This window comes from Telopea speciosissima, chromosome 4 (assembly GCF_018873765.1).
Source record: "Telopea speciosissima isolate NSW1024214 ecotype Mountain lineage chromosome 4, Tspe_v1, whole genome shotgun sequence".
Classification (NCBI taxonomy): domain Eukaryota; kingdom Viridiplantae; phylum Streptophyta; class Magnoliopsida; order Proteales; family Proteaceae; genus Telopea; species Telopea speciosissima.
The window spans coordinates 39437747-39459926 of NC_057919.1; the positions used below are offsets into that span (position 1 = coordinate 39437747).

A 22180-nucleotide genomic window follows, 5' to 3' on the forward strand; every position below is an offset into this window, starting at 1 on the left:
ATTACATATTCCAACACTCCCCCTCAAGTTGGATTATACAAATAAGTAAAGAAAGAAGATCCAGCTTGAACTAATAAGAAAAAAAACTCCAATATTCTGACACTCCCCCTCAAGTTGGCGCATATAAGGCACTGTTAGAAGGGAGAGAGGGGGAGTCGTGAATAGGGAATAGCGTCAGCCCCTATTCACGATTTCCCCTATTGGGGTATTTTTGTCTCTTGCTATTTTTTATCTTTTACCCTATTTATTAATATATGTTTTGGGGGCAGTCTTCCTTACGACTGCAGTCCCAACAGAGCAGTTCTTCTTTCTCCTTCTCCTCTCTTCTTCTTCCTTCTTCTTCTTCTTCTTCTTCTTCACTTAATCTAATATGGTATCAAAGCTAGGACTGTAGGAGTCAATTTAACATCCTTGAACCTTCTCCATTCTCTTCGTTTGGATCAAAGCAAGGTTGCGACTTTGGAGACTTAAAGCTTTGAGGATTTTCGTGGTCTTATTGTGAAGGGGATGCAGCACCCTATGCTGCAACTTTGTGGAACTGTTTGAGACTAGTTCATGTCTGCATAAAAGAACTAGGTCTCAATTTTTGGTATGTATGAAGGTTGAGATCGATTCAGGTGCTGTTTTGCGATTTGGAGACTGATATTGTTCTTTCTTTTCTGAATCGATTTATTGGAGGGTATTTATTTTGCTGGCTGGTGTATTGATTTCACTACAAGAATCAATTCCAGAATTTTTCGTGGTTGATTGAAGTTCTTATCTTCTATGGTGTATTGATTTCACTACAAAAATCAATTCCAGAAAATTTTTTTTTTTCGTGGTTGATTGAAGTTCTTATCTTCTTCTTGGTGGTGTTTGTTGGTTGTGAGTGATTGAAGATCATATCACCCTGCTGTCCTACGATTCTGAACCGTTTGTAATTTCGAAGTGTTTGCAAGTTGAGAAGTACTTGCTGTCCTCTGTCGAGACTGCTCTGTGAATTTCAGAAGTGTTTACAAGTTGAGAAGTGCTTGCTGTCCTCTGTCCGAGACTGCTCTGTGAAGATTCAAGGTGTTTAGTTAAGCATGGGTGATGCAAAGACGACTGTGACTGAACTGTCCTCCTCTTCTCATCGCATTACAGAAAGGAAACTTGAAGGAATTTCTAATTTTCAGCAATGGACAATGGTGGTTCGATTGGCCTTGAAGGGTTGTGATCAACAGGATCATCTCACCAAGCCAAAGCCTGAAGGTGACACGACATGGGATACAGTGGATGCACGCATATTGAGTCAGATGTTGAACTCAATGGATAATCATATTGTAGACCTGGTTACTCACATTGACACAGTAAAGGATTTATGAGAATACTTGAATGTCCTCTATTCTGGGACGGACAACTTGTCTCGGATTTATGACCTGTCCCAAGCATTTTATAAAGTGGATCAGAAGACTCTGAGTGTAACCCAATATTTTGCGGAATTCAAGCGACTATATGAGGAGCTGAATTCCATTCTTCCTCTCATGTCTGATGTGAAGGAGATGCAGCAACAGCGGAGAGCAAGCTGGCTGTTATGGTATTTTTGGGTGGACTTCGAAAAGAATTTGAACCAGTACGGTCTCAAATTCTTGGTGGGGATAGAGTCACCACACTTCCAGAGGCTTTTGCTCGCCTTTTACGGGTTTCTTGTGAGAACAGCCAAGACTCCACCCATGGTAATGAGGGTTCAGCACTTGCAGCCCTTCCCAACAGTGGGCCTAGTGGTGGGACAGGTACGGGCAGCAATGGTGGTGGCCATGGTCGTGGGTCAGGGAACAGTAAAGTACCCACATCCGGTACTTCAGAGACTTCAGGACAGGTGCGCACTTGTCATCATTGTGGCAGAGCTGGTCACATTCAACGCTTCTGTTGGAAGCTTTATGGTAAACCACCTTAGTTTGCGAATTCAGCCCGCAGTGAGCCGGTGGTTACTCCTCCTTCCAAGCCTGAGGGTAAAACAGTGACTATGTCTGATGAAGATTATGAGCGATTTACTCAATTTCAAAATTCTCAGTCATCTCAGTTCTCCACTGCTACCCTAGTTCAGCCAGGTAATGCTATTGCATGCCTATCATCTACTTCTCGTCCTTGGATCATTGATTCAGGTGCTTCGGACCATATGACTGGAGCATCAGGTATCTTTTCTTCATTTCGTGAATCTTCTTCTGATGTTGTGTTAGCCAATGGGTTTCTTGCTAAAGTTTGGGGTACAGGCACTGTGAATGTTTCCCCCTCGTTGTTGTTGTCTTCCGTTTCTTACTTGCCCAAATTTCCTTTCAATTTATTATCTGTTTGAAAATTTACCAAAGCTAACAATTGTTCGGTTACCTTTTTTTCCTGATTATTGTGAGTTTCAGGATCTCCAGTCGAGGAAGACGATTGGTAGAGGTCGCGTATTTGGGGAACTGTATCTTCTTGATGACGCATCCACTATGGTGTGTTCGAGTGTGGCACTTCCTCATCAGCTTCACTGTCGTTTGGGTCATCCTTCATTGCAGAGTTTGAAGATTTTAGATAGTCGGTTTCAGTCCTTGTCTAGTTTGCAGTGTGAGTTTTGTCAGTTTGGGAAACTTCACTGTGTAAGTTATTTCCCTCGAGTCAGTAACAGGGCTGTCCAACCCTTTTCTTTAGTTCATTCGGATGTGTGGGGTCCGTGTCCTGTTTCGTCTATGTTGGGTTTTCGTTACTTTTTCACTTTTGTAGATGACTTTTCCAGAGTTACCTGGATTTATTTAATGAAGGATCGTTCTGAATTATATTCCATTTTCTGTAATTTTGTGCTTGAAATTCAGAATCAATTTACTACCTCTTTGAAAGTTCTTCGAAGTGACAATGCAAAAGAATATTTTTCTGCTCCCTTTAATGAGTTTATGGTTCAACATGGGATCATTCATCAGTCCTCTTGTGCGGATACACCTCAACAAAATGGTGTAGCTGAGAGGAAGAACAGACATTTGATGGAAGTTACTCGATCTCTTTTATTTGAGATGAAAGTGGCTAAAGTTTTTTGGGCTGATGCTGTTTTGACTGCATGTTATCTCATTAACCGCATGCCTTCTTCTGTTTTGGGTGGTGCATTCCATATTCTTTGTTGTTCCCTTCCCATCCGTTGTTTGTCTTACCACCACATGTTTTTGGGTGTATTTGTTTTATTCGGGATCATCGTCCTGGTCGCTCTAAGTTGGATCCTAGAGCTCTTAAATATCTTTTCGTGGGGTATTCTAAAACCCAAAAGGGTTACCGGTGTTATTATTTTGATTTGCGAAAGTACTTTGTTACTGCTGATGTCTCCTTTTTTGAATCTACTCTATTTGTTGCATCCTCGCTGCCTGCTTTGGAGATGGACGATGATCTCCCTCTTTATGTTGTCGATAATTCTTCTCCTGTGCAGGATCCTTTGCCTATGGTGCCACCTCCTACCAAACCACTGGATGTTTTTCGTCGTCACCCACCTAATGCACCGGCACATCGCATTACACCTATGGAGAGATACAGTACCCAGGCAGCACCATCTACCACGTTATCCTCGCCTTTAGATCCTACTTCAGGTACTTCCTCCTCTGTTACTGTACCTCCTATTTCTGATCTTGATGTTCCTATTGCTATCCGTAAGGGGGTTTGCAGTTGTACCCAACACCCTATTGATCGTTTTGTGTCCTATACTCGTTTGTCCTCTTCTTTTGTTGCTTGTTTATCTACTATTGACAGTTATCCTATTCCTAAGTCAGTGGTAGAGGCCTTGGCTCACCCTGGGTGGAGGGCTGCCATGACTGAGGAGTTATCTGCTCTGAAGGACAATCAGACATGGGAGCTTGTTTCTTTACCCTCTGGTAAGACTGCTATCGGTTGTCGTTGGATCTTTGTGGTGAAGGTTAATCCTAATGGTTCTGTGGCTCGGTTGAAGGCCCGTTTTGTTGCTAAGGGCTATGCCCAGGTGTATGATGTGGACTATCTGGATACTTTCTCTCCGGTTGCAAAGCTTACTTCTGTCTGCATTTTAATTTCCTTGGCTGCTAGACATCACTGGCCATTATTTCAGCTAGACGTCAAGAATGCGTTCTTGCATGGGGACCTCCTTGAGGAGGTGTATATGGAGCAACCTCCTGGTTTTGTTGCTTAGGGGGAGTCTGGTAAGGTGTGTAAGCTGAGAAAATCTTTGTATGGGCTGAAGCAGTCACCACGAGCTTGGTTTGGCCGCTTTACAGATGTTGTACTGGAGTTTGGTTTGACTCGGTTTGAGAGTGATCACTCAGTGTTTTTCAGGCAGTCAGATGCAGGGAAGATATTTTTGGTAGTTTATGTAGATGACATTGTTATTACATGGGATAACTCTTCAGGTATTGAGAGCTTGAAGACATATTTGGGGCAGCAATTCCAGACTAAGGACCTGGGACGACTAAAGTACTTCTTGGGTATTGAGGTAGCTCACTCAAGGAAAGGGATTTCGCTCTCACAGTGAAAATATGTACTTGATTTACTTTCAGAGACAGGATTACTGGGCTCTAGGCCTTTGGATACTCCTATGGATCCAAATGTGAAACTCATGGCAGAGGATGGGGATGTTCTGGATGATCCAGAGAAGTATCGAAGGCTTGTAGGGAAACTCAACTATTTGACTGTGACTAGACCTGACATCTCTTTTCCTGTCAGTGTACTGAGTCAATTTATGTCCGCCCCTAGGACAACTCATTGGGAGGCAGTTATAAGGGTGTTGAGATATATTAAGGAGGATCCAGGCCGTGGTCTCTTGTATTCTAATCATAATCATAGAAGGATTGAAGGATTTACTGATGCAGATTGGGCAGGATCTTCTATTGATAGAAAGTCTACTTTGGGCTATTGTGTCTTTGTTGGAGGGAACCTTGTTTCATGGAAGAACAAGAAACAGAGTGTAGTAGCTCGGTCTAGTGCAGAGTCGGAGTATCGGGCTATGGCTCATGGCACTTGTGAACTAATGTGGATTAAACAGTTGATGACGAAACTTGGATTTGGTGATGATTCTCCTATGCTGTTGTGGTGTGATAGTTAGGCTACTATTCATATTTCTGAGAATCCGGTGTGTCATGAGAGAACGAAACACATTGAGGTCGATTGTCATTTTGTTCGTGAAGCTGCAGCAAGGGTTTATTTCCACTCGCCATGTTCGCACTGGGGAGCATCTTGCTGATTTGTTCACTGAGTCTTTGGGAAGTATGAGAGTGAATTATTTGTATCAAGCTGGGCAAGATTAACATCTATGCTCCAGCTTGAGGGGGAGTGTTAGAAGTAAGGGAGAGAGGGGGAGTCGTGAATAGGGAATAGCATCAGCCCCTATTCACGATTTCCCCTATTGGGGGTATTTTTGTCTCTTGCTATTTTTTGTCTTTTATCCTATTTATTAATATATGTTTTGGGGGCAGTCTTCCTTACGGCTGCAGTCCCAACAGAGCAGTTCTTCTTTCTCCTTCTCCTCTCTTCTTCTTTCTTCTTCTTCTTCTTCTTCTTCTTCACTTAATCTAATAGGCACTAATACCCAATTTGAACAAAATGGGAAGAAACTAAGTTGCAGCAGAGTCCAGCTTGACAAATGAATGAAGCTCCCAAATAAACCTTCAAGAACTTGAAATAATTGATCTTCAAAAAATTGGGCAGACGTCCAATGAAGAATCTCAGACTGATAATCTTGAAGATAAGCAACTAGGGCAACAAGCAGTGGAATCAACTGAATTAGGCAGCGGAAACAACTAAATCAACCCAACTGTAGATCCTCATATAGGTAGGCAACAAATCCTCAAATAGGCAGGCAACAACCAAATATCTTCAATACTTTAATACTTCAATCTCCCCCTTACGGCAAACTTAAGCCAATAATAAAGGATATCCAATGGCAATGGTGGAAACACTGATCTTCTATGTTTTGCACCAAGTGTTCTTGCAAGTTCTGCTTCTACAATCTCTGCAGGTGTACTGTACATAATCTCCCCCTCACGTGTAGTAGTACAAGTGGACATAACAGAAATGATGAAGGATATAGTGCAAAAGGATAACCTTCCAGAGTTCTCCAAAGGTGCTATGGGTAATAGAAAAGAGGAAGTAATGGCAAAGTAGATTATACCATAAATTTCCAAAGTGGTTATTGGTAAATGCCAAAGGTATGGTATGGCAGATGGGTAAGGAAAAAAAAGCAGTGGTATAAAGAACCATGGACAAAAACAACGCAACACAATAATCTTCAACCTTCTTCAATCGATCAAACTAACTCCGAAAACCAATCTCCAATGATCAGATCTGAATTAAATAAAAAAACAGGTCTGATTTGTTACGAGGAGAAGGCACCATTCTTCAAAACTTGATCGATCTTCACACAAGGAAGAAGTGCTAAATTCCAATCTATAAACTCCCATATGCTGAATAGAACTGATGAAGATATCTGGGCAAAATTGATGTAATAAGCTTCTAGAAAACTTAGATCAGTCTTGATTTAGTGAACAATGCTAGGATCAAGCTCTCACAGTAAGCTGGATATAAACTTGTAGAAAAGCTTCACACAACTGAATAGATTCGTAGTTGCAACCAATAAGCATGGAACACACTGTTGTAATCCCAAATAGAAACCAATCTCCAGGGTAGTAGATCCGACTCTTCAACAATGTGAAAGAAATTTGATCTCCAATACTAGGATATTCAGTCTCAAGAATAGGGCAACCGTATTCCACATAAAGGCAGCAGTAACAGGTTAACCAGTCATGCTTACAGAAGCCAATCAATAGAACCAGCAAGGTATGTAGTAAAGCTCAATAGAACCAGCCAGTATAAGATAATAACTCAGCAGATCCAATAGTAAGTGATGCAGCCAGCCACATAGGAACTAGAAAATAAATAGGTTCATAGTTGGTGAAAATGAGTCATAAGAGTAAAACCTGAATTTTTTGTGCAAAACTCCAAGAATGATGCTGTAATTTGGGTTGAATACTCCTTTGATGTTGATAAAAGTCCCCTAAAAAAATCAGCAAGCTAGGACATTCCTTCCCCTAAGATCGATTAGAGTCAGGGTTTTGTAAACTTTTACAAAACCCTGAAAGTTTGGATCGATTATAGGGAAGGGGGCTTCAAGAAAATGATGATGACTTGTTAAAGTGATGATGTCTTTACATAGATGTTGTCCGCAGCTGCTTGAATGAATCTCCAATATGAACACCCAATCTCTTGTAGGGTTTGAGACTTGATCTTCTAGTGGGAGAAACACCCAAAAAGTGCAGAAAAAATAGGGCAGCAGCTATCTTGTGTAAAAGAACTTCTTCAAGCCATGAATAATTGAAGTAAATTGCCTCTCTTGATAGTAGAAACACCTTTAAAAAACTCCAGAAGCAGCAGGTAACCCTAACCCAAAAAATCGATTAATGTCAGGGTTTTGAAAAACCCTGAAAAATAGAGATCAATTGGGGTAGGGGTCTTCTAGAAAACTTGGATAGGTGCAAGATGAGGTTGAGTGGTCCTAGTAATGGAAGTAATCAGCCCGCCAAAAATTCGATTGGAGTCAGGGTTTTGTCAGGGTTTTTAGTAAGTAACCAAATTAGACGGTTAGGGAAGCTTTGCTGTAAAAACTAATCCAGCCATCAGAATGGGTTCAAACTCAGGTCGAGTGGGGCTTATTAATGTAGTCTTAGATAGGTAGAAGACCTACTAGGAGCCAGGTAAATCAGAGTTTTTAACTATGTTGGCCGAATGGGACATAATTAGGGTTAGGGTTAGGGTTTGAGCTAGGGTTTTATTTGGTAATGATGTGCAGGTTTTTAGGAGTCTATTAATGTAAGTTTGGTTTGATTTGGATGAAGTTGGAAATCTCGGGTTTCGGGTTAGAGGCATTGTAAAAATTGGGTGTTTTTAGAATTTAGGGTTTAGAGATGGAATCTGGGGAAAGTGAGTTGGTCGAGTGTTAATGGCAGTATGGGGAGTGAGATGAAAATAAAAAGATCAGATTTTGATGGGTGGTTAGGTCTAGGTTGAAGTTAGGATTGTAGGGCTTAATTAGGGCAGTATGGGGAGTAAGATGAAAATAAAAAGATCAGATTTTGATGGGTGGTTAGGTCTAGGTTGAAGTTAGGGCTGTAGGGCTTAATTAGGGTTCAAGGGATTATAAGGCTGCAATGGAGAATTGAAATTAGGGTTGTTGTAGAGTAAAGTATGAAGGTTGTGGATGAAGTTTAATGATGATTGATGGAGGGAATAAGGCTGCTGGTTTGAAGAACTCAAAGGTAGCAGCTTGAAAATTGAAGAAGCCTCTCGATCTTCTCGATGCAATGAGTCGTAGGAGTCCACCCATCTTATCCACCTTGAGATCCACAAGGATGCACACTCATAAGGAGCAAAGGAGCAGCTATGGCAGCCAACAAAAGCTTTTCATTAATCAAAATTCGTTTTCAATGCTGACCTCCTTTACAAGCTTATATTGAAGACTCAAAAATAGACTTAGACACTAAAAAGAAAGGCCTAACCCTATCCTTAACTCATTAGGTAACTTAAACTGACTAGAAAACTGAAATAGACTCCAAATAGAGTCCTAATCCAGCCCAACTAAACAACTAAAAGAAAGACTAATAAAATCACTTAAATTGAACCACTGGTTCAAACCAGCTTTGGACCGGTTCGATATAAAACATTAAAAATATGAAAATAAACTAAGTATAGGGCTAATCCCGTATGCAACCTATGTACCCATATTTTAGGCCCATTAAAGTGGCGTATTACATAGAAAACCCATGGGATCAAAGGCCCAACATGTATATAACACAACCCTAGACTTATTCCTAATAAAAGAAGCCCATTTCGGTGATGAATTTGCATCACTTATAGTAGTAGAAAATCACCCCTAAAAAATCAGCTGCAACTGAAAGGAGGAACCCAAAAAATCGATGGAGTCAGGGTTTTGAAAAAACCCTGATAAAGGAGATCGATTGGGGTCAATCAAGGATGGAGAATAAAAAGGAAAGGGGAGTAGATGGAAGAAGGGAGATAGGTGCTGGGAATGGTTGCATAGGAAGCTCCAACAATGGAGGATCAACCTTCATGAGTAAGAGAAATCTGATCTTCAAAAATTTCTGGAAAGCTCCAATATCGCAGTGGTAGTTTCAGCAGCTATCTATTAGAAACAATTGTAATGAAAAAGGTAGATTGGGAGGAGGGAAGCAACTAAATCATTGGATGCTTTGATTACCTCATTAGTGCTACCCCCTTACAAGGATGAGAAGAAGAAAAAATAAAAGGAGAAGCCGAGAAAGGAGAAAGGAGAAAGGAGAAAGGAGGGAGAAGTCAATTGAAGAAAAAAGGTTTTTTTTTCTTTCTAACTTAGATCAAACCTACTCTTATTCAAGTGTCTCAATCAAACAAGCTGCTGCCAAGGATTCTCTGCAACAACAGTAAGTTTGAATCATCCCAAACCCTAACCTCTCTTCTTGTAATCCTCTAAACCACCAAACCCTAACATTTCCCCTTTTTGTTTTCACTTTTCCCAATGCCTAAATTCTGTCTAGACCAAACCAGCCAGCAAAATTCCTCCTTTTTTGGATCGAATTCTCCTCTCACCATAATGAAAACTTGATCCAAGTTGCTCCCTCGTCTGACCATCATAAACCCTAAAAATCCATCTTTTTCGCTTTTCAAAAATCCGAAACCCTAACCCTAACCTTGCTGCCCATTCAAGTTTACATATCTAACTCCATCAAAACATCTTAGGACCTTCACTAATAGACTCCCATACATTAACTTGACATAACCCATACATCAAACCCTAACCCTCACCAAATCCTAACCCTAATTTCACCAAAAACCCTATTTTGACCTAGCCGATTCACCTGTTCATAACAAAGCCTAGTTGATTGACTCCTAGTTTGTCTCCTACCAATCTAGGACAATATTAAAACTCCTTACAAAATTGGAACTACTAAATAGACTTTTCTCAAACTAGGAAACTTGAAATATTTAACATCAATAAAAATAAAGATTACAAGATAACCCAAATGCATAGATAAACCCTTAAATATCCTACTGGACCAGAACCAAATTTGGACCTTGTTCGTCTCGATCTGAGCTTCCAAACATGGGTTTGTGCTAGTCCATGGAAGTGCTACTGCATCTAGCACACTGGCCAGCTAGGGATTCACTACTCAATGAAGTGTCACATGTCTATATTTTTCAGAGATTGATAGCTGTTTATTTGATCCTCCCCACAGATTGAAAGAGTGCAGACTTGTAGCTCATTGAGTGACCTCCCATTCAGTTGATTGGTAAAGTTGATTTTTGATGGATGGGGAGCCTAGGCCTGTTGTACGACCGGTTATGGTGTATGGGGCAGAATGTTGGGCAGTTAAGAAGTGTCATATTGATAAAATATGTGTAGCATAGACGAGGATGTTAAGATGGATGTGGAAAAACAAGGATAAAGTACGGAATGAACGTATTAGAGCAGATTTGGGAGTTGCCTCGATCAATGATAAGCTCCAAGATAGTCGTTTAAGGTGGGAAGGTCATATTCAACGGAGGCCTAGGGATGCCCCAGTAAGGAGTGATATGATTCTGATTGAAGGAGAAAAAAGAGCTAGGGGCAGGTCTAAAATGACCATAGGAGAAGTGGTGAGGAAGGACATGCATAGTCTAGGTCTTGTACCAAGCATGACCTCAGATAGAGCCTACTGGAGGGCAAGGATCCATGTACCAGACCCCATTTAGCAGAGTTTCTCTTGACGTGTTGGGTTGTGCCTCTTACCTCTTTCTATCTTTCATATGTCACATTGCATCTTTCATTTTTTATCTATTTCCATCTTTCTTTTTTCATTTGCCATTTTTTCATTTTTCTTCTCTTTCCCCAACCCTATTTTCCCATCTCTTCTTCCCCTTTTTTGGTTAAAACTCAATTTTCCTTACTTTGTTTTGTTTGGATCCATGTAGCCGACCCCATTACGTTGGGATAAGGTTGAGTTGTTTGTTGTTGTTGTTGGGGAGCCTGGGCCCTTCTGGTACTTGAGGTATGGCAAGGACAGCAACAGGAGGTGCAAGAGTTGGGATATGTTTCTGGACCTAGAGGGGAAGGGACTAACTCTTATCACTTCGTAATGGTTTTGACTTTATTATCAAGGAAGGTCTCTCCCATAGTTCAAAATCTCGCGAAATCTCGATCGAGATTTCTGAAATTTCGGATATTTCGAGCTGTTCGAAACGAAATGCTACTTCGAGTCGAAAAAATACAATATCTCGAGCGAAATTCTCGAAATTTCGTGATATTTTCAAAATCTCACGAGATTTCGAATTTTTCGTCTAACCCCTTAATATAAAAGACCACATTTCGTCAGTCTCGGTCGAAACGAGACTTCAAAACAGCTCTGGTTTTTTGGTTTTTGCTTGGTTTTTGCTCATTTCTTCTCCATTCTTCCACGTCCCATTTGAATCCTTGCCGCATCTACGCCGGAACCACTTGGAGAACACAAGATTCAAACTTCTTAGCACATCTGTGAAGCCTTTCCACTATTCCAGGTAAACCCATATTCTCAAAATTGGTTTTATTTTAGGGAAATGCATGATCCATATGTTTGTTTGTGATGAAATAAATATATGTTAGACACTGGAAGCCGATCTACAACTTCACGGTGTCGAAAACACCATATTGGGTGACTATTTTTCCAAAACACCATTTTGGGTGACTATTTTTGCAATTTGAACATTTAAATGTGTGTATATAGCCTAAAATAGGATTTCCATGAAGTTTCAGGCCTTAACTTGGCCTAAAACCCACCGAAATGACTTACCGAAACATACCAGAAAAATACAATATTTTGACCGAAATATTCAAAATTTCGAATATTTTGGATATTTCGATCAACCCGAAATACCGAAACGAAACGAGTTCTCGAACAATGGTCTCTCCAACGTCATGGTTTTGGGGGGGGGGGGGGGTTCATCTAGTGTGAATATTAATTAACATTCTGTTCTGGGCCTAGAGGTTAAGGGGACTCTTCCGGGGCATAGCTCTTAGCACTAAATGATGGATTAGATTCCACTGTGTCCGTACCACATGCACAGTTCTTCCCATTTTGGGATGTCCTGAATTACTTGTCCATCTTTTAAATTAGGTAATGACTCCCCTTGCATTGATTACCACAACTCATTTAAGAGATTTTAGATAAGTGGTGGGGGGAGGGCAAAATTGTCAAGTACGTTTGATTTTAATGCCATAACTGGCACCCTAGAACTTTATGCTGTTTCAGAGGGACAGCCATTGTAGGACAGAGGGAGTATTATCAAGGAAGGTCTCTCCAACATTATGATTTTAGGCGGAGTGTTCATCTAGTGTGCATGTTCTTATATACATCAGACAGAGGCTTCTCAAGTAAATATCTTGTTCCATTTGTGGTCTAGATTTGCCAATGAATTGGTGGATGCCTTGGTTAAGCACAGGGAGTAAGTGAGACCGAAATGATGTTGGGGGCTTAGCTTCTCTTTGTGAGACATTGTTGTATGACTTTCTGATTCTATATTATGGGGGCCTTGTTAGTGGCCCATTTCCCTGGTTTTGGAGTGGGGGGATACTCGCATACTGCATCCTTTTCTCTGTTCTGTAATAAAATTCGATATGTATTACATGAATGATTGACTTGAAACCAACAATTAAATTAATGAAAAAGAATATATATAAGATAGAATAGAAGTGGTGAGGATTGTTAAATGTATGGCCAAACTTGCTGATTAAATTGGTGTGTAACTGTATATAGACGAAGAGAGCAGCAACAATACAAACTCCAAAGTGCACCAAAATTAAATTGCAACCCAATCGAACTTTTAAGTAATAACAATTTCATTCATGATTTTGCATTGATTCAAAACTGAATTGGTCTTGCAAATTTTAGAGACATGATTTGCACAAGTTTTAATTTTTTGGGGAACCTTTGCATTTTGTATATTTCTTTTTTTTTTTTTTGGGTGTAAAATGCACCTAGGTTCCTAACATTTGCTGTTACAGCTATGGTTCCTAACATTTAAAAATTGACGTTTGGGGTGACTCAAGCACAAATGGTGCTAGTCCAAGCTAATAAGTTGACAATAAAATGACCAAAGAGACTCGAATTTTTAAATCGACCAAAAGATTCTAATCGGAGGAATATGGTTCAACCATCATGTTTCTATATTTTTAAATCTTTGATTTGCATTGTGGTCGCTCATTTAGCCGTTTCAAATAATGGTAAACACGATAGTATAATCTGATCTAAGATCAGACCATCAAAAAGATTACAATTGAAAGGATACTATGCAACCATTATGTTCTGGCATTTCTAAACCTTTGATTTGGATCACAGCTGTTCATTTGCAATTTAAATCATGGCAAACACGATGGTACCAACCAATCTTTGATCAGATCACTAGAAGCATTTGATCTAGAAATCACTATTTCAATCATATGATTGGGTGCTTTTAATGATCTAATCTTATATCAGACTTTACGATCATGTTTGCCATAAAAATGCAAAATGAACTATCGTGATTCAAATCAATGGTTTAAAAGTCAAACATAACGATTAAATCATATCCTTTAAATTAAAATCTTTTGGAAGCTTAAGATGGTCTGGTATTGGATAAGAATGTACCGTTATGATTTCAGTGATTTAAAATGCCAATTGAACGGACATCGTCCAATTCACACTTAAAAATGCTAACACATTATGGTTAAGCTCCATCTTTCCAATTGCAATCCTTTAGAAGCTTTTGATTGTCTGATCTTAGATCAGATTTTGCTTTCGTGTTTACCATGATTTGAAATGCTGAATGAACGATTATGATGCAAATCGAAGGGTTAAAAATACAGAAACATGATGATTGAATCATATCTTTCCAATTAAAATCTTTTGATAGATCTAGAAGCTTGTGTCATTTTGTCATCAACTGTAGCATAGTTGTCATGGCGTCTAGGCGACCCAAGGCATTGGAAGTGGCTTGGACTCTAGGTGACACCAACAAGGTGATCAAGGCATCACCTACGCATCAATTATGAACTGTAACATGGACTAACACCTTAGGTGTAATTTATATTTTTTTATTGACAACTTTCAATGTGTTCCTTTCCATTTTCTTTTCCCTTTTTTTTTTTTTTTTTTTTTTTTTTCTGTATTTATAACCTTCATAAAGTTTTTGATATGGAAACTCTTTTCTTAGGAAGATTTGCATCATTGTTAAATGGAACATCTCATGCATTAATTCCAAGTTATTTTTCTAGTAGCTTCTATTTGGGCAAAGGTTTGTTTTGTTTACATTATATGTTTTTGCAGTAAGGTTTGAAATTTCGGCAAAATTGCGCTGAAATTACAGATATTGTGAAACTGAAATGAAATAATTATCAAATTGATATGCGAAATTTCACCAAAATATTTTGGTTTCGGAGGAAGACAAAATCCAAAATTTCGAACCTTACTTTGGGGAAATTACACCTAAAGTTCCTAAATTAAGGTAACTATGGGAGGGGTTACTTGACATTGGAAACTTGGGCTGTGTTTGGCATGCATTCGGAATATATTATGGGTCTAAGATGCATTCTAAAGTGAGAAAATAGAGAAGAATCGGGTTTTAGAATGCTTTCTAGACCCAGAATCTATTCCGAGAATGCATACCAAACATAGCCTTGATGTTTGGGCGTGCCCAAGCAAAAGGTTAGTCTAGACTAACGGTTGATGACAAAATGATCAAACTACCCAGACCTTCTTCATCTTTTGAATACAAATTGAAGTGGCTTACTGTAGCTTGGAGCCAATAGTTAATGCATGGTCTTCTTCCTTTCCCATCGTTTCTCTCTTCCCCCGGCATCAATTCTCTTTTTCTGAATTTATTTCCCAGGTTTGATCTCTCCTTAATCTTTGTTATACTATCCATATTTTCTTTCATTTCTTTTGCTATTGTTCCCTTTATTTTTTTCCAGCAACCTGCGGTACTGTTGAATACTGACATGCCATCACTAGTTGATTTGGTGTGATATTCAATGCATAGATTGCCCCTTCACATACGACTTAAACCCCCAAAGCAGAGATCCGAAGACCTTCTTCCACTTTGAGAGCCAAACCTGCAAACCAGGCTGGTTCATAACTTACTACCAGTTCTGAGTTCAGGCATTAAACTCTCTCTCTTCACCTGTTGATTTGAGTGGTTGTTGGCTGGAATCAAGAGTCCTAAGGGTTAGGAACCCCATTCCGAAATTCCGCACTGTTTGAATTTCAAACGGAAGAGATATCCCACCTTGAGCCCAATTGACTCCTGCTTGTTTGCTTTGGTTGAGAGGTTGAAGACAGCCTCCAATTGTGTTTATTCCTGAAACTTGATGATATTTATGACAAAACCCCTCTGAATTCTTGATTCTTATAGTTGGTTCCCATTCTTAAAGTGTGATCCAGTTTGACCCGGCATCTTCACTTTTAATTATCTTTTAGTTCCAGGGATTGTGTGCCTTCCTAAAGGAGCTCAAATTGTTCCTGAAAATAAGGAATTGCCACTATCGCTGTTGTTTGAGTTGTTTATCATTTGGGTGGGCCCATAGCGACGCATATTCAAGGTTATTGAACCCAAGATTGCATCCATAGTTGTCAAGGCGTCCAAGCGCTTTAGTCGCCTTGTTGGTTTCACCTTGCGTCTTGGCCCCCTCCAGCATCTTGGGTCGCCTAGAGGCCGTGACAACTATGATTGCATCAGCCACATTACCTCCACCACCACAAATTTGTTGTGCCATTGTGGATTATAACTGTCACTGCTACCACACCAACTTGACAATTCCTGTACATACTTGCTATTTCCACCTCAATGTCATGACCTCTTTCACACCATACCATTATGTTGGAACCGCTTCCTCTAAAAGGCCGACCTTGTAGGAAAGGGAGGAAACTATATATATATATCATACAGGAGCTCTAACACGGCGGACTATCCAAAGGGGGACACGGGTGGATAAATAATTTTTTAATACCTGCCCGCTCCCAGGGGGACTTGATACCGTGACCTCTGCCTGCTCTGATACCATGTTGGAACTGCTTCCTCTAAAAGGCCGACCTTGTAGGAAAGGGAGGAAACAATATGTATATCATATAGGAGTTCTAACACGGCGGACTATCCAAAGGGGGATACGAGTGGATAAATAATTTTTTAACACATTATTACCTGACCTCCAAACCCACCCACACCACTCAGTCCTGGAGCCACTACATCTGCGTCAATTTTGATACTATTGTAGCCATAAATTTTTCTCTTGTAACTGTTTTACACCTCCATTACCTCTGTCGAAGTACTGTTCACGTCACTGTTCATCTGAACAGTGTCTGTTGAAGTACTGTTCACAACCTCTATTACATGAGCTCAAACTCAACACATCAATCTCCCTCCGTCCAATATGGAACCTAAGGAGTAGGTCTTGAAGTTGTGGAGATTTGGTTCAATGTTTTTTTTTCTTTCTTCATGATGGGCAACAATGGAAAGATATTTTTTGAAAAAGAACAAATCGATATCATAAACTTTAAAATGAAGAGCTTTACCTTAAAACTGATGAACAAAGATAATTCACCCACAAAAAAAAAAAATGTGACTATATCATTGGCATAAAAAATGATGTGTATATCATAGGACGAGAACTCGCGAGATCTCGACTGAGATCTCGGTTTTCCAAGGGGTCAAGAGGAGACTTAATACAAGTTCTAAAAGTGCAATATCTCGGTCGAGATCTCGGGTAGACCTAGATCTCGACCCATCTTTTTTTTTTTTTTGGGTGAATAAAAAATTCATTACCAGAAGGAGAAAAAACAAGAAACCCCCCAGAATGCAGGGGGGAGGGAGAGACAATACAAAGGCAAGAAGACCCACCTAGGTTGGGGGGGGGGGGGGAGAGAGAGCATAGAAGAAGGGAGTCCCCAGGAAGCAACAATGAGCCTCGATCTTGACCCATCTTATCCTTTAAAAGTATTGTAACTCGACAGAACTCGAGATATCTCGATCGAGTTCTGTACAAAACCTCTTTTCTTCCCCTGTGAAGGCTATGAGCTCATTTTACCTCCGGATTTCAACGTACAACGTGCCGAAGAGTTGATTCAGCTACATAATTGAAGGATTCAGTGACAAAATTTAAGGATTCATCTCAAATTTGAAGCATTTTTCAAAGGTAAACAATGGCCAGGAGAGCACCGGTTCCAAATATAGTGGCTATGGTCAGTTTGGGCAGTCAGCACTTGAGTTTGACAATCAAAGCACTAGGTTTTGGGCCCATATTCCCAGTCCCAAACCAGCCACACCCATACATACCTTAATATGACAATAGCAGTGGATCTCACGCCTCATGGCAACCGCCTCCCATGTACCCTAGGATAGGGGAATTAGCATATGTTGATGACAACACTTATATGAATGCTGTGGCAAACTATGTGCAACACTACAACAACACTATGATATGGGAATTCTATGTAGATAATTTTGGGACTGAATTAATTAATCAATCAAATTTTATGTAATGTAACATTGTTAAACAGATTGATGTATTGTACACTTTAATGCTTATTTAAGTTGTTTTACATTAATTGAATGTTTTGATTGCTTTCTATTACTAAATTATGTGTAGAGTAGGGTATTTTAGTACGTTGTTGCCTACCAACCTAAGGTCTAAAGTGAAACTCATATTTGGACTTTGTTTTTGCAAATCTGATAGTGCCATTGTGTTTAAATGACCTAATATAGGCTGAGTATCAAGTTTCAGACCCAAACTAGGTCTAAAACCCACCGAAACTAGGTTTCGAGTTGGAAATGCATCAACTCGACCGAGATCTCGAGATATCTCGAGTCAACTCGGTTTTCCAAGGGGTCGAGTTCCAAGTTTTAGTTCTATGGTGTCCATCAACATCATCTCAATTAAGCCTTATCCCAACTAAATGAAGTCAGCTATATGGATCCTGTTTCACCATTTAACTCTATTCAAAGCTATACTTGTTGAGTTATTGTCAACCCTAATCCATGCATATCTTTTCTCTCTTCTCCCAAAGTCATTTTAGGCCTGGTCCTTGCTCTTTAGCTCCTCCAATTTGAATTATATTGGTTCTTACTACTGCATTGTGCATGTCTATACCATCTCAAATGATTTTCTCTGAACTTATCAAGTGTCAAAGCTACACCTCTATTACCTTTAATGCCTTCATTCCTTATTTTAATATTTTATAGTTTTATCATTATCCCTCTCAATATCCTCATCTCAGCAGAATGATAATATTATCAGTTCTTAGTGAAAGAGGTCAAGGCTTTATGAAGCCGTCCGACATCTTGGTAGTGAAAAGATCCAAAATAAAACAAGTGAAATAAGAAAACACGTATCTAACTTCTCAATCCTCATTGAATGCTGTTAACCATCTAAGAGAGCATGCTCGTTGATGCGGAATCCCCCATAGACTCATGCATAAACATGTATTGGCCAGTGGACCTTGACCCCATTTTATTGTTGACCAAGCTTGACCATGCTGTGCAAAACTGGTAGCAACTGAACTCCGTCACTCAGTGAACTGTCACCAATGATGATTCAATGCTATTGCCATAATTCACCGCTTTTGCTGCTGTTGCTACTAAACTACCACCATTAAATGAGAGGTTCAAGATAATTTAATTTTATAGACAACAGTCACAAGACCATGAGAGAGAGAAATTGAGTTTGTGAAATTGGGTGTACTAGATTGGGAAGTTGGTAGTTTGAAGGCATGGAATAATGTAAGACTAGGTTAGGGTTATCCTAGCCCCAAATTAAACCCACAACACAAAATAGAAGAAAAGGCTGAAATTAGAAAGTAATCAAATCTGAGCAAATCAGCCGCAGGAATGGACTCCAAATCTGATCGAAGACTAGCCTTGGTGTTGTGAATGCCTGCTCCAAATCTGGTTCAACTCTGATGGTCAGAAGTGGAGATCTGACTTGGTCTTGAAAATAGAAGGTAAAGCTCAGAATTAGAAGGTAGTGCTGTAGAACATTCCAGCCAGCAGTAGAGGCTGAAACTGAGATCAAGTGAAGGCCCAGACAGCAGTAGAAAATCCTCCAAATCTCAGTCAATTTGGACCAAGGGTTGCTGAGATATAGGACAGATTCAAAATTAGAAGGTTGATGGAGATCTTGCAAACCAGAGGGAGTTTTAGACTCCAAGTCAGGATCGAGTTTAGGCCCTTGTGCAGGTTCTTTGTGTTCCAAAACCCAGCAGGTTCTGATGGTTGGTTGAGGAGTTATGAAGGCCTGAAGATGCTGGGGAATCCAAGCAGGAACAGCAGGCCGCAAGGTACTTTAAGCCTTCTCTAGGTGTGTTACAGCAGCAACTGAGAAGGACTTGACAGAGGCTTGATTCTGGTCTTCAAAGTGTACCCTCACAGTGGTTAATTGTAGTCACATAAATAGCACCAGTGTAGATTGAATACGGAAGGGAGGATGAGAAAGATAGAGGAAGAAGCGGGTAGGGGAATGGGCTTTCTCAGCCCTGGGTCTCTCACCCACAGCTATCCCAGCTGTTGAAACAAGGATTTACTCCCATAACTAGAGCAAGGATGCCTCAAATCTTCATTCAGTAATTCATTAAATCGTGGGGAGCCTCTATGGGCTATTACATATAAATAGACTCGAGGGGATGAGTCAAAAATAGAAGGAAATAAAATAGCAGTCTCTTATATGGCTGAGACTTGTTTTACAAGTATTAAACTGAATTAGAAACTAATTGAAATAGAAATCCTACTTGACTAAGTTACTAAAACAGAAATTAGAAACAAAATAACTATTAAAATAGAAACTAAACTAATTCCTAAATCCCCACGCATAGACGAAATTAACCCTTCTAAAAAAGTCTTCACACGATCTGGCCTAGGGCCCCACAGGATCTTCTAGTAGCATTCACACCAAGGCAATATAGGGGGATTAGGGGCTGTGACACTGTTCATGTGTACAATACTGTGAACAGTGTTTTGGCCTCTTTTTTTCATGTTTTGTCCTACATCATGGAATTTGTTGTTTTAAACTAAGGATTACCACTTTTTGAATTCAAGACATGGAATTTGAAAGAACATATACATATTTGTTAAAAATAATACAAGGAAAGACCTTTCTTCATCTATAATGTGTCCAAAGGTAAGCACAATATTGTGGAATTGAGGAATCAGTAGTTTCAAAGGATGCAACCATATGACTTATTCAGATTGTGTCTGAGTTGTGTGTGTCCCATTGTTGAAGACTTGTCCTATCCTAGAATGTTTTTGTAATTTTTTAAAGAATTGTTAATCAACTATTTTTTTTTTCTAGGCAAAGCTGCTATGGGTAAAAGTTAGGGATAAAGTTCTCTGCACTGGGGGTGCAGGGTGCGCCCAAACACATGGGGGGTGGGTGAAATGACCGGCCCGCCCCTCTCCCACCCCATGTGTTTGCTGCGCCCAGATGCGCTCCTGGGCAGAGAACGTTGACCCCAAAAGTTACTTTTATCCCCTTTAGTCCATATTATAGGTAGATAAGCCAATGAGAACCATCCGTATTTTATTAGGTGGCTCCCGTCGCACCCTATGTTTAATTACTGCTTAAGTACAATAAATATGTGGAAGAAATCAAAACAATGCTCCAGGTGAAATACATATTCATTATTGAAGGATGCAAACAGCAAACTAGTTTTCCCAACCTCTTTGTAACCTTTTCACAGCAATGATCTTCTTATTGACAATGTCCAAGAAATAATGTTATTTTCCATTTCAATTCCCATCTGAGTTTTTGCCCCTTTCTATAAGAAACTGTAGTCTGGACACGTTTGATTCACCATCTATAAATCATGTAACGCAAGGTTTCCATTTGAACAGGATGACAAAATGTGGGTGTGTATGTAATGTAACTTTAGAAAATTCTTTGTTTTAACCTACTAAGGTGAAGGTAGAGAATACAATAAATCTTGCTTAGTATCAGAAACTTAATATATGTTTTCAAATCTTGGTTAATTGAATCTGTGATGAAGAGGACCGATTTTTGGTCTAGTGCGTTTTTTCCCCCTAAATTTCTTTTCAAAATGCATGTATTTCTGTGGCTTTACCTTTAAACTTATGCATGTATTCCACTGATACATCAGCTGTCTACATTTATTTTCAAAAGTTGGGAGAAAATCTACAAAATGAAACCTGGCAAGACCTGACATTTTTTTAAAGATCACATAACCTAATTAGTGAATCTCCCATATACCGCGTGTATTCTCTTGCTATTATAGAAATGTTTTGTTACATGAAGGTTTGCATTTCCATTTTGCAGGTCCAGAAGCATCTGGAGCTTCTGGCTTAGATGCATCATCGGATCTTCGGCGTGCTCTCTCTCTTCTGTCAACTAGTTCATGGGGTTCAGGTGACCCTGAACCCACCTCTCTTGACATGCTCATGCATGCAGACCAAACCAACATGGCCCATCCAGTGATGCATATGGCTCCACAAACCTTCCCTCTTGCTTCATCAGGATACTGGCTAGCCGAACATCAGCATACTGAGTCTCGGGTGCCTACGTTGAACTTGCATAATAGAGGCAGCCAATTCCAAGAGTTTCATCGGTTCAAATCACCAGGTGTACCTGGTTTATTTTATTCCAATCATGTGAACTGATTACTGGATCCCAGACAGAAAACTACCTGCCTAAGCATTAAAAGGTTAGTGAATTCTGATCCTCTCCCCATTTCCCCCCCCTTGACCATTACCTTTCTAAAATTTTGTCATGTAGTCCTGTCATCTTAATTCAAAATATTTGACCCATAGAAGATGCGAGTGCATACTTATGTATACAGCTGTCAAATTGGTTCCCAGTCACTCGGTTGACCTGGCCCTGATTAGTAGGTTCCAGGTTCACACCTGGTTACGCATTCAGTAAATGTGTTTGGTCCTGGTCCTGGTCCTGGTCCTGGTCCAAGCTAACTTTTTCAGTAGCCTACCCTCGAATATGCACTGGCATAAAATTCATAAATGCCTAAGCCAGTACCATGCAGTAGTACTTATAGGATAAAATGAATTCCACTTGGTCCGTGTTCAGGATCTGCATTAGACAGACTTGGTATGCTATTTCAAAGGGTTTGGTTCTTTTGGATTGATTTTAGAAGCATCCATCATCAACAAACCGCATTTTGGGCATGGTTTGCTCAACATTCTCACCAAG

The 22180-nt window shown here is 39.8% G+C and overlaps 1 protein-coding gene across 2 annotated transcripts in view; it reads left to right on the plus strand.

The window, feature by feature from the left end:
* The window catches only part of LOC122657875 (squamosa promoter-binding-like protein 3), a 38892-nt gene extending 17138 nt beyond the window's left edge, over positions 1–21754 (plus strand). For both annotated transcript variants that reach the window (XM_043852669.1, XM_043852668.1), the window contains one exon: positions 21296–21754. In XM_043852669.1, the coding sequence (XP_043708604.1) occupies positions 21296–21636 (341 nt within the window). In that variant the 3' untranslated portion in view covers positions 21637–21754. The remainder of the gene's footprint in view (positions 1–21295) is intronic.
* Positions 21755–22180: the final 426 nt, after the last annotated feature.